This window comes from Eptesicus fuscus, chromosome 7 (genome assembly GCF_027574615.1).
Source record: "Eptesicus fuscus isolate TK198812 chromosome 7, DD_ASM_mEF_20220401, whole genome shotgun sequence".
NCBI lineage: Eukaryota > Metazoa > Chordata > Mammalia > Chiroptera > Vespertilionidae > Eptesicus > Eptesicus fuscus.
This window is the reverse complement of record NC_072479.1, coordinates 52573897-52586095: the sequence shown is the minus strand read 5'-3', so window position 1 is coordinate 52586095 and position 12199 is coordinate 52573897. Positions and strand designations below refer to the sequence as shown.

The window sequence follows — 12199 nt, the reverse complement described above, 5'->3', positions numbered from 1 at the left end:
CCCCAGGGATAGGAGCAGGGGCTGGGGGCTGTATAAAATCTGTATATATATTTGGGGAATGAATTTGATAATGACACTGTTTCTTAATAAAGGAACTGCATCAGAAAAAGCCCTGCTTTATGTGCTATTATCTTGGGGAGGGGCGATGATAGGGAACCAGAAGAGAAGTAGGGGTTAATTCCCCCACTTTCCTCTTTAGAGAAGCTATCTCACCACATCCCAAACCCTCAGGTCAGACTCACAAAGATGGAGACAGCCATCTGGGAGACACGGGATTTAAAGGGATGTCCTCAGAACACACCACAACACCCAAGGGGACCGCTGGAAACACATTTTCTCTTCTTCCGTGCCCCAGTCAGGAGACGAGGCTGGTGAAGTCTGTGAGCATCAATTGGACTAGCTGCCCAGGGTAGAAAGCATGGGCTGCTGGGTCAGATGTCTCCTGCTCCGGCCGAAACAGGGTTGGTCCAAACACAATTCCCAGATTGTGGGGGGTCATGCGGTTCTTATCTGAGTGTGCTATCACCCTGTGGGCAAAGGCCAAGAGAAGGGGCTATAAGGAGGCAGCTTTGCCACTTCAAATAAATCTAACCCTTCAAAGATTTGAGCAGGGAAAAGTTCACTCTGGGATCCCTCCATGTAGTGGCCAAAGGAAACCATGTAGTGGCCAAGGAGAGAGAGCCTCAAGGGGGATGAGATAGGACCAGTGGAGAAACCTTCAAGATACAACTTGAAGATACAAGCCAGGATACAACCACCTCTTCCCAGCGTCAGAGACTGCCCCTAGAGTGCTCTCTGCTCACAATTTGGGAGGCTTTAATTCAAATGGCTATCCTCTCTCAGAAGTCACTGCCCAGGCCCAGCTCAGCCAAATAAGCCATCACCACTGTTCCAATGGGAAACAAGGAGGCAGAGGGAAGGGAGAGGTTAGATTTCCCTTACTTCTCACACAGCATCATTGTGCTGATCTTGGTCCCCATTTCCCCATTTGATGCTGACCACAGGTTTTGACCCTCATAATATGACCCCTGCACAAAAGTTGCCCGTTTCATCAATCTGCTCTAAACGTGGGTATTTCCCTACCTTCACCCCATTTGAATAAAGTCCCTGCTGCATGCCCCACCCCACCCTCTCCCCAATGAACAAGATGTTCAGTTTTCCCGACCTGCATAAATGCTCCAGGAGGTACCACAGCGTGTCTTGGTTGGGCTTCGGCATTGAGGCTATTAATTCTCTTATTTGAGAGAGGCGCTGTTCTGATTCCGAGAGCTCTGTAGAGAAAGAGTAATGGGAAGGGCATGGGGGTGAACTTAGGGAAGGTGCTAGTGCAGGGTGGGTAACATTACTCTTTCCCAGGCCCATGGAAGACATCATTTATGCATAGCAGCTTCCTTTTTCACTGAGCCCAACTGCAGCTTTAGAAATCTTTTCAACTCAGCACTCTAAACAGTCACACACACACACACACACACACACACACACACACACACACACAAACCAAACCAACAACAACTGAGGTCAGTACATGTGCTGAAAGTTATTTTCCATCTCTGTGTTCAGGATGAGACAGAAGAGTATAAGAGAACCCCTATTTTATTTTTACCCCTCACATCTCCCCACGATATCAAGCGTATTGCTCAAAGCTCCCATCCCTTACCAAGGGCAGCACGAAAATGGGGCAGCAGCAGTGGGGGTACCAGAGGCTGGGGTAGCTCCCTGAGAAAAAGCTTCAGGGCTCCAGTGACCACGTGAATGTCATCCCACTCAGCACTGTCCAAATCTAGCTGGCCTTCTGGAAGAAGAAGGAGGTATAGAAGGGTTCAGGGCTCATGAAGGGCCAGAGGGACCCAAAGACTGAGAGCTCAGGAATTTGGGAGAAGATCCAGCTGAGGCAGGCATAGCAATGCCCAGGGCAAGCCTGTCAAACTCTTGTCCCGTAGGCCGCATGTCTCATTTATTTGGCCCGTGATAGCCTTTGAGTTTGACACGCTTGGCCTAGGGAGTCTACAGTAGGGCAGGATTGCAGGGGTAGGGGTGGGGACAACCCTTCCAGGAGCAGGAGATGGGGGAATCACAGGAGCAAGGAGGATGTGGGGAATTTTTAAGGGCCCAAAGGGCCTTTCATGTAAGTACCTTGTCCGGGTTGCTCTGGGAACACGTACCTCCCATCGGAGGTGACCGCCCGCTCTGCAACATGTATGAGAAGAGATTCAGAGCTAAGACATGCAGTTCCAGCCAGAAGACCTCCCTGCCTGCCAGCTCACTCCCTCGGAACCGCCTGTGGTTCTGAGACATGAAGTTCTTAGTACCACCACTTGCCCACAGGCCTTCTCACCTCTGTCCACCAGGAAGCGAAGTTTCTGGACCACTGCCAAGTTCCCGCTCACCCGGTAAATGCCATCCACATCTAGACCTAGGAGATGAGGCGAGGAAAAAGAAGATAAGGATTCCCGCTCTAATGTGTGTGATGAGGTCTGGCGAGGGAACCAAGGGTGGAAGGGAAAAGGCTAAAAGGAAGAGTGAGGGAGGTGGGAAATTCCAGGCCTTGGCCTGCTGGAAGGGTAGGCCTGGGGCCTCTGGGAAAATTACCTCTCTTATCTACAGCAGCAATGCAGCGCCGCACAAAGCTGGGCACAGTGTCTCCTTCCCGCTGGCACAGCGATTCCAGCTGGCAGCCGAACACCTGGTCTGGGGAGACACAGGATGAGGTGGCAGTGTCACCCACAGAAGCTCTTCTCAGCACAGGCCTTCCCTCCAAAGTCGGGCCGGCCCTCCTGGCTGCCTGTGCAAGGAGGTACACCCACCTCCCAAAGTCAGCAGTAGTGGGAAAAGCAATGGTCTCCGAAGAGCAATTCTACTCCGAGCCTCACTGACGTTTTCCCATCCATGAAATGGGCCGAGGCCCAGATGAGGAACGCAAAAACACTCCCGGAGGCACGAAGGAGAAAGGCACCCGCTGGGCCAGCCCACCTCACCTCGGAGCAGACCCCGCTCCTGCAGGCTTTGCAAGGGCGGTCTCTTAGCGATCAGCCGCTTCAGTTTGTTCCGCACGCGGTTCTGCTCGGTTCCCTCTGGGCAGCGACCTGTGGGAGGCCGGGGGACCGGAGTGTGAGCACAGCTGCCGGGAGGAGGAACCTGGAAATAGCCCCCGAGGCCCGCCCCCAGGCCCGCCTCTCACTGGAGCTCCGGCGGCCGCCGAAACGAAGCAGCGGCTTGGGCACCGGCTCCGACTCCTCTTCTTCGTCCTCCCCAGCGCTCAGCTCCCCCAGCTCCGCCGGCCCCGAACCTGACAGGCGCAGCTCCAGCGGGTTCTCCCGATCCTAGATCCAGGCGGGTGAGGTGGGCCGAGTAGGAGATGGGAAGAGAGGAGAGAAATCGGCACCCCCAGCTCCAAGCAAGGAGACCCTAATTGGCTGCTGGGGCCCCACGTCCCAGCCCGACCCCAGGGCCCTGCACTGAGCCCATCCTGCCTCCCACTGCCCCCAAGCCCTACGGCTCTCCCCCACTCTCTCGCCCCGCCCCCGCCTGCCCCTCTCACCAGGCGCTCGATGACCGCCCGCAGCGCGTGGTGCCAAGCGCGCAGCTCGGCCTCGAGGTCTGACTGCAGCAGGAATTCGTGGCCGGGGACCGTGCGGATCTGGGGCGCCGGCGGGGGAAAGGCGTGGGTCAGCGGGGAGGAGCATATAGGGCGGGGAGGCCGAGGGCGAGACTCCGCGGGAAATGGAGGGCGCACCCCCGGGACAGGGGAGGCTTGGAGGATGCCCGAGAGGCACTCACGTGCAGGACGTTGCGGCGGCTGGACAAGTGTCGGCCGTGGGCCAGGGCCGCCCCGCGTAGGTCCACGCTGCTCTCGGGCCGGCTGCCCGCTGGCCCCTGGGAATCAGGGGAGAAACTGAGGCCGCGGTGCGGTTTCCCTCGCCGTCTCCCTCTCACCGGGTGGACCACAAGGACGTGGGAGGTTGCGCTGCTTCCTAATTCCTCCCCTTCCCCCACGCCCCCGTGCCCACAGCTGGCCTGAGGCGGGGAGAACCGTGCCCTCGGGCACCGGCCCTCCCCTGGCTCACTCACCCAGGCTGCAGAGGAGGGTGCCGCCCGGGGCGGCTCTCGGTAGAACATCAGGCTGTTACCCGCTAGCACCACCCAAGATGGGCACCAGTTCTTCCTGCAGGGGCAGAGGGGCGGCAGCCGCGCAGAGGCCGATTAGAATCACTCGGGGAGGGCGCTCTCCCAACACTGCTCTACCCGACCGGAGGGGTCCAACAGCCGGGCCTCACCGGAGCTTGCGTCCCCCCTGAGCAATCTTAGTCACGTTGAGCTGGCCCGACTTCTCCACCTCCTGGGAAATGGAGAAGGGGGACCAGTAAGTCACCCAGTGCGCCTCACAGAACCTCGGCTTAAAGTTTCCAGGGAGGCTGGGTAAGGGAGGCTGGGTAAGGGAGGCTGCGTAAGGGAGGCTGGGTAAGGGAGGCTGCGTAAGGGAGGCTGGGTAAGGGAGGCTGGGTAAGGGAGGCTGGGTAAGGGAGGCTGGGTAAGGGAGGCTGGGTAAAGGAGGCTGGGTAAGGGAGGCTGGGTAAGGGAGGCTGGGTAAAGGAGGCTGCGTAAGGGAGGCTGGGTAAGGGAGGCTGGGTAAGGGAGGCTGGGTAAAGGAGGCTGGGTAAGGGAGGCTGGGTAAGGGAGGCTGGGTAAGGGAGGCTGGGTAAGGGAGGCTGGGTAAGGGAGGCTGGGTAAGGGAGGCTGGGTAAGGGAGGCTGGGTAAGGGAGGCTCCCCAGAGAACAGTCAGAAAGAGGAAGATGTTTCAGAGGAGCAGGAATTGGGGGGTGGGGCTGGGAGGATCTTGCATTCACACGAAAATGGGAAACTTACGTGAGGGTCGTCCAGGACCTCCGGCAGAGGCCGAAGGGGCTGCCGGGCTGCAGGCTGGTCTCGGGGGTTGAGCTGGGAGGTGCGCGGGTGGAGGCAGGGTGAACCCTGGGGCAGGGGGTTGGAGAAAAACAGGTGGAGCAAACTCTACCTTGGAAGTCCCTCGCTGGGGAGGAAGAGGAGTGCGGATGTGGGTGACAGGAGTGTACAATGAAGAAGAATGTCTTGCATAAGAGAAAGTGGTGAAGAGATGGCTTTTCCTGCGTGTAAACGGGAGGAGGCAGGGATCTCACCTGGGGGTTGAGCAGTTCTGGGGACCCGGTGTCAGATTCTGAGCCCTTGGCCTGAGGCTGCAGGGCACCGTTGTCCCTATTCAGGGTCTGCGTTCCCTCCATGGAGCCAGGGTTCTGGGGGGCGGGGGGGGGGGGAGAGGAGGTAGGTTGAGAGCAGGTTGAGGGGGGCACCCTTCTCACAATTTTCTGATTCTTTTGATCTTCTGCGAGCCCCAGAAAGCAAACACGCTGCCTTGGAATACAGCAGGGGAGAGGAGGAGATGGAAGGGACAAAGAGAAGCAGGAGGGAAGGTCTCACCGTCTCCTGGGTTCGAGTGCGGCGTGGAGGCTTCCAGGACTTGCAGCCAGTCAGCGCGTTTCTGTAGAAGCAGCGTCCGGAGTTGGGGTCCAGGTGCTGCTCCCAGGCGTCCAGCCTCTGCAGCGGGGGACACGCAGGGCTTGGGGGTGGGGACTGGAGACAGCGGCGAAGGTCCACTAAGTTACAGTACACGGGGGGCTCTGACATGAGGAGCTGGGGTCCGGCCTGCCGGGAAAGGGGGGAGAAAGGGGTAGGTATGCTCCCCAAACCTCTCTCCACCTCCCTCCCTCCCCCTCTCCCCCACCATTTTCTCACCACCAGATCCTGGCTGGGGTTACCCAGGTACTGAGGGAGAAACCTGGTCCTCGGCTGTGTTTTTTTTTTTTTTTTTCTCCCTCCCTCACAGTCTTCTATGCTCTTCTCCTCACTTCCTGTTGCCAACTTCCCTCCTCCCCCACCCCACCCCCACCCTAGGGCCACAGGAAAGGGGAACAGGCGTGTGTGTGTGTGTGTGTGTGTGTGTGTGTGTGTGTGTGTTGGGGAGGGGTGGTTTGAGGGGAGCTCCCCACCCTCACATCCTCCAGAGTAAAAGGAGGCAGAGAGGAGGGGGTATGAGAAAGGAGGGGCCACTTTTCAACCACTAGTAACTAAGAGAGGGGAGGGGCCGAGTCTTCAGGAAGAAAAAGGAGTTCCATCTCTAGAGGTGACGAGACCTGACACAGGACAAACCCTGCCTTGGGTCAGGAGTAGGAGGAAGAGAGAGAAAGCACAGCTGAGGTTGGCTTTCTTTCAGTCCCTCTATCATCGGCCAGGTTCCATGTACCCTCAGGATCTTTACTGCTTGCTGTCCTGTCCCTCAGCTGGAATTCTTTCTCATCTCCTCGTTTGCATCAGGCTGTCTCTGACTTCTCCTTATTCAGATTCAACTAAACATCATCCACTCAGAGATGCCTGCCTAGGCCAGTTCAGTCCCTCTCCACCATGTTTATCTTCCTGGTAGCACTTATTCGTACCAACACATATTTGTTTATGAGAGTTGTCAGTCACGGGAACCCTTGAAAGCTGAGTCTGTGCTGTTAGCCACTGTGCCTAGAACAGGGCTCAGCAGTAAATATCTGTTTGATCGCAGCTGCTCAGATGGAGAGCTGTGACTCACCACATTGGCATTGGCCTCTGTCAGCAAGTTCTCCCGGGAGAGAGATCTACTTTGTGCATCCTGGGAGGGCTTCAGGAGAGTGGGCCTCAAATTGGTAACACTGACACTTCTACAGATTTTGGGAGGAAGAGAAGGAGGCTGCTGCGATGCAGACTGGGCTCTGCCTGGGGTTGCCTGCGATGGGTGCAGCTCCTCCAGTGAGCCAGGAAACCATTTTGGCCCTGGAAACAGAAATGGAGAGAGCAGGGGGGCAGGTGATCAGAGGCCTGATCTTGGCTGGGGGTTCACAGGGAAGACAAGAGCAGGGAGAGGCTGTTGTTGAAAAATAAGGTGAGATCTGGAAGACTTGAGACTAGGAAGAGAGGCAATGGGGACACCCTGGTGGGTATAAGGAGTAGGCTGATCACAGGAAAATAAGAGAAGGGGATCAGCAGAAACTTGGAGGAGGAGGATCCTTCCAATGATTCCCAGAAGCCAGGGAGGTAAGAAGGTGATGGGAAGGGCTTACTCACCGTGAGTCCAGAGGGATTGCCTGGTGGTGACGGTGGTTGGGCTCTGGGAACAGACAGACTCCTCTGTCACGTAGGCAGCTGGTACGAAGATGGGTCGTGAGGTGGATGGTGCTCCCAGGCGCCTCGCCAACCACCAGTCAGAGTTGGTCTTTCGAATCAGTAGGAACCTGTCCCCTTCAGCCATAGATACCTGCCGGCCATCTGCCGCAGTGTAAGTGAAGGCATATAGGGCACAGAGCTGGGGTCTCTGAGAAGTGTTTTTGGGCCCCAGTCCTAGGTTCCCCCAAGTACTTGGCCACCACTGGCCCGACAGCATTGTGGCCAGTCCTGTCACCTGTGGGAAAAAGGGGTGTTGGATATCCAGAAAGGGTCAGAACTGGCTACTTCTAGGCAGAGAAACATGGTTCTCAGAGCAGTGTCAGAGGAAAACAAGCACAGGAATCCTGGAGTGAGAGAAGAGGGCAAAGCAAAGGGCCTGAGTGGGGGTCACTGACAGGTTTTGGGGGCTGAGAACTCCTGAGTGATGTGACTGGTGAGGAAGTATATATAAGTAAGGTGACAGAGGATGTGGTCAGCAGGGCTGTGAGGCCAGCAAGGCAGGAAATCAGACATGGCCTACCTCAGTGATTTTCCTCCAAGTACCTCATGGGGCCCATCAGAAGATCCAGGGGCAAACGAAGTTGGTTCTGGACGGTGGTGGGACTCTTGAGTTGGACACAGGAAGATGAGAAAAAAAAAAGAATCAGGCCTGAGACAGAACACGGACAAAGAGAAAGCAGTTAATGACAAAAATAAAAAAGTTTGTGACCCTTTATTAAATGTACACAGGCACCAATGTTTCCATTACTGATCACCTCAGACCTAAAGCTGCGTGCTTCCTGTGTGGAGTCAGAGAGACACAGAAACAGAGAGCCAGGAAGACCACATTGGAGAGAACAAGAAAGTGGGTGGGAGAAACGCAGAGGGATTCAGTTAGAGACAGTGGTGAAAACGCCCCCATCCCCCCCCCCTCCCCCCCCCCCCATCCAGGACATGTTTTGGGGAGCTGGGAAACCTCTGTACTTAAGCCTCTTGGGTGGGGCCCTACTTTAGTGTGTGGGCTCATTCATTCATACTCTTAGCAAGGATTGGCTGAGCACCTCCGGTGTGAAAGGAACAATGTTAGGCACTGGAGATAAGAGGCAGCGAGGAGAGAGACACAGCCCTTGAGCCCTCTTAGAGCTTAAAAACAGACCTTAACTAACCACACAATACATTTATTAATTACAAGGGAATCGGGGTCTATGGACAGCTAGTACAGGATGCTCTGACAGCATATTGGGGTGAATGGGAGACTGATGTCAGCTTTTCCCTGGAAGGTGGACACTGACCTCCCCTGCCCATTGCCAGAGCTTCAAAACCCACACTTGTGCTTCCTCCTTACCTGACCCTCTTTCCCCTGCTGTTTCTCCACTGCACAAGTGAAGCTTTCTGTGAGGCCTTTTGTCTGGGAGGTGGGGTGGAGGTGGGGTACCTCCCCCTTGGTGACGTCAGACAGACAGCTCTCCTCCTCTGATGTGTGATCTGAGGGCTGTGTTACCAGTACTGAGTGCTGGGTGACATTCCTCCTTAGTTTGCTCCACTTTCAAAATGTGGAGAATCCCACCCTTCAGCTCTTCCTTCCCACTTCCAAAATAGTGACTGCAGTTCTTCCTGCCTCTTGCAGGCCTCACACTGGGGATCAAGCCCGCAATCAGTGAACTCCTGGTTCACAGGTTGACGATCAACCACTGAGCCACGCCGGCCAGACCCTCATCAAGCTTTTAAATGTAGCCAAGTATTCCCCGTCTTTAAATAAACCTCCCTTGACTGTGCTCTCCGCTTGCCACTGTACTTCTTCCTTTTTAAAAAAAAAATATTTGTATTGATTTCAGAGAGGGAGAGGAAGAGAGAGAGAAACATCAATGATGAGAGAGAATCATTGATAGGCTGCCTCCTGCACGCCCCTCACTGGGGATCGAGCAGGCAACCCAGGCATGTGCCCCTGGACCAGAATCAAACTGGGGACTCTTCAGTCCACAGGCCGACGCTCTATCCACTGAGCCAAACCAGCTAGGCCCTCTTCCTTTTAAAAATCAAACTTCTTGAAAGAGTTGCCTACACACAGAATCTTGATTTCCTCTCCCCTGACACCTTCCCCTTTCTAAGGTCACTCTTCACTAGGGCCGCCCCTGAGTTTGCACGGACACTTTGCAGTCCTCCTGCTGCTTGACATCTCACCAGCTGCCAACACAATTTACTTTTTTCTCCTAGAAACACTGTGGGTGTCCTCCTTACCTTTCTAGCACTTGCTTCTCTGTTGCATAAGGGAGGGCTTTCCTTTGCTTGTTCCTTAAACCCCCATGGTCTGTCTGAGATCCGGTGCCCTTTGTGCTTTGTATACCCTACGTAGTCTTAATCTCTCTAGCTCAAATGAACTCCATGTGCTGCTGAGTACCATATCTTCATTCCAGATCTTTATCTGAAGCTTCAGTCTAATCCACTGTCCACTGAAAAACTCCACGTGGGTATTTCGCAGGTACCACAAACACAGTCTGTTCTAAACGAACTCGTTTCTCTTCCAGTACCCCTATTCGGTTAAATTTAAATTTAGTAAGTATTTATAGAATGCTTATTAGCATGTTTGCCAGACAGGAACTGTGTGGTGGGTATTGTTAATTAAGATGGTAAATATGGTCCCTACCTTCTCATAACAATTAAAATACAGTGTGATATTCACTAGGGGGAATACTGTCGTCTGTTGGAGCATATAGAGGGTGCACCCAATTGCCCATGCCAGAAACCTGACAGCCAACCTTAATTTCTCTTATTTCCTCACCAATCACATTTAATTGATTACTAAACCTTTCCAATCTACCTTTCTTTTTTTTAAAAAGCATTTCATTATTTTTAAATTTTTTATTGTTTTTGTTAATCCTCACCTGAGGATATTTTTCCCAGTTATTTTTAGACAGAGTGGAAGGGAGGGCAGAGAGAGAGAGAGAGAGAGAGAGAGAGAGAGAGAGAGAGAGAAACATCGATGTGAGAGAGACACATTGATTGGTTGCCTCCTAGGATGGAGTCTGCAACCCTGGTGTGTGCCCTTGATCTGAATTGAACCCTTCAGTCTAAGAGCTGACGCTCTAACCACAGAGCAAACTGGCCAGAGCTCTATCAATGTTTTTTAATCCCTGCAACTACCACCCTCTTTAGCCTGGATGATATAACCTCCTAACTAGTTTCCTTGCATATAGTTATGCTCTCTTCCACTCCATTCCTGGCACAGCAGCCAGAGTGACTTGTCTAAAACACACAAAAATTCCCTGCCACTCCCTTGACTTAACCTTTCAAAGGCTTCTCATTGTACTCAGAGTAAAGCCCACATTTTGTAATCTGATTTACAAACACTTTTTTCCTTTATCCTAGACTTTTCACACTCCCCACCACAAACTCCACACTCCAACCACTCCACTCCTAAAGTGCAACTTTGCATATCTTCTTTCCTCTGCCTGAAACACTTCCTCTCTCCACTCCCACCAATCTTCACCTGGCTAACTCTTACTCATCATTCATATCTCAGTCAAAAGGTCACACACAAGAAGAGCTCTTTTAACCCCTTAGAGTTAGGTAGGGGCCCTAATTAGCAGCTCCCACAGCAAGCTTTACATCCCCATCATAACTTTCATCACACTTGAAACATTATTTGATTATCTAACTTCCCAGGAGGTCTTTGAGCTCTGCCAAAGCAGAAGCCTGTATCTATTTTGTTAATAATTCTATCTTCAATGCCTTGTATAGTTCCTGGTACAAAGTAACCTCTCTGTGCCTCAGATCCTCATCTATAAAATGAGAATGAGAGGACCTGTCTCATGATTTGTTGGTTTGTTTGTATTTTTTTCATTAACAACCATTTTAATATAGCTCACAATTTTACGGGTAAAAAATTGGGGAAGGGCTTAGCCAGGTGATTCTTCTGCCCCATGTGCTATTCAATAGGCAGATGGGTTGATCTGGAGAGCTTCACTCACATTTCTGAGACTATGACAGTCTCAGGGTAGTAAGACTTCTTACACGGCAGCTCAGGGCTACCAGAGTGTTCTAAGAAGCATGAGCAGCCCTCGCCTGTTTGGCTCAGTGGATAGAGTGTGAACTGCAGATTGAAGGGTCCCTGGTTCCTAGCTGGGTTCCATGTCTGCCAAGGGCCTGTACTTCCTTTACAGGTTCCTCCCCAGGGCGGGGCCTGGGGGGGCTGTGCAGGGTGCAGAAGGCAACCAATGGATATTTCTCTGTCTTTCCCTCTCCCTTCCTCCCTGAAATCAATAAAAATATATATTTAACAAATAAATAAATAAATAAATAAATAAATAAATAAATAAATAAACCAATGGAAAGCCCTAGCTGGTTTGGCTCGGTGGATGGAGCGTGGGCCTGCGGACTGGGGGGGGTCCCAGGTTCGATTCCGGTCAAGGGCACATGCCTGGGTTGTGGGCTCAATCCCCAGTGTGGGGCGTGCAGAGGGCAGCCAATCAATGATTCTCTCTCAACATTGATGTTTCTATCTCTCTCTCCCTCTCCCTTTCTCTCTGAAATCAATAAAAATATATATTTTTTAAAAAACAATGGAAAAATATTCTCAGGTGAGGATTAAAAACAAAACAAAACAAAACAAACAAACAAACAAAAAGAAGCATGGGCAGAAGCTGTCAAGTTTCTTATGACCTAGCTTCAAAAGGCCCAGTTCTACTATAGAATTTTTGAGGATGAAATTAATATATGTGAAGTGCTTAGAATAGTGCTTAGCTCATAAGTACTATTATTAATTATTATTTTTTAAAAAATATATAGTTTTATTGCTCTAGCTGGTTTGGCTCAGTGGATAGAGCATCGGCCTGTGAACTGAAAGGTCCCGAGTTCGATTCCCGTCAAGGGCACATGCCTGGGTTGCGGGCTCTATCCCCAGTAGGGGGTGTGCAGGAGGTAGCCAATCTATGATTCTCTCACATCATTGATGTTTCCATCTCTCTCTCCCTCTCCTTTCCTCTCTGAAATTAATTTAAAAAA

General features: G+C 52.5%; 1 protein-coding gene across 3 annotated transcripts; it reads right to left on the bottom strand.

Annotated features, from left to right (window-relative positions):
• Positions 1–97: 97 nt before the first annotated feature.
• ARHGAP9 (Rho GTPase activating protein 9) lies at positions 98–7436 on the bottom strand. Of its 3 annotated transcripts, XM_008148795.3 has the most exons (17): positions 7121–7436; positions 6609–6829; positions 5453–5677; positions 5155–5268; positions 4865–4969; positions 4275–4336; positions 4069–4162; positions 3778–3873; positions 3539–3637; positions 3179–3320; positions 2976–3083; positions 2590–2688; positions 2336–2413; positions 2134–2187; positions 1658–1792; positions 1166–1271; positions 98–527 (listed from the first exon to the last, which is right to left on the bottom strand). In XM_008148795.3, the coding sequence occupies exons 1-17, from the start codon at positions 7434–7436 to the stop codon at positions 356–358; spliced, it is 2226 nt and encodes a 741-aa protein (XP_008147017.2). In that variant the 3' UTR covers positions 98–355. The 3 variants fall into 3 exon arrangements, with proteins under 3 accessions (XP_008147017.2, XP_028012166.2, XP_054574907.1); XM_028156365.2 differs by lacking the exons at positions 6609–6829; positions 7121–7436 and adding an exon at positions 5768–5826; XM_054718932.1 differs by lacking the exons at positions 6609–6829; positions 7121–7436 and adding an exon at positions 5768–5821 and having other exon boundaries at positions 5453–5569.
• Between the last annotated feature and the right edge of the window lie 4763 nt (positions 7437–12199).

What these genes read in the sequence shown, in the direction of transcription:
- ARHGAP9 (XM_008148795.3), bottom strand. Translation starts at nt 7,436, where the DNA reads ATGCTGTCGGGCCAGTGGTGGCCAAGTACTTGGGGGAACCTAGGACTG. An exon ending in CACCCTCCTCTGCAGCCTGG is followed by an intron (nt 3,874 to 4,068) that starts GTGAGTGAGCCA and finishes CCTGATTCCCAG; the next exon opens with GGGCCAGCGGGCAGCCGGCC. An exon ending in CCATTTTCGTGCTGCCCTTG is followed by an intron (nt 1,272 to 1,657) that starts GTAAGGGATGGG and finishes CTTTCTCTACAG; the next exon opens with AGCTCTCGGAATCAGAACAG.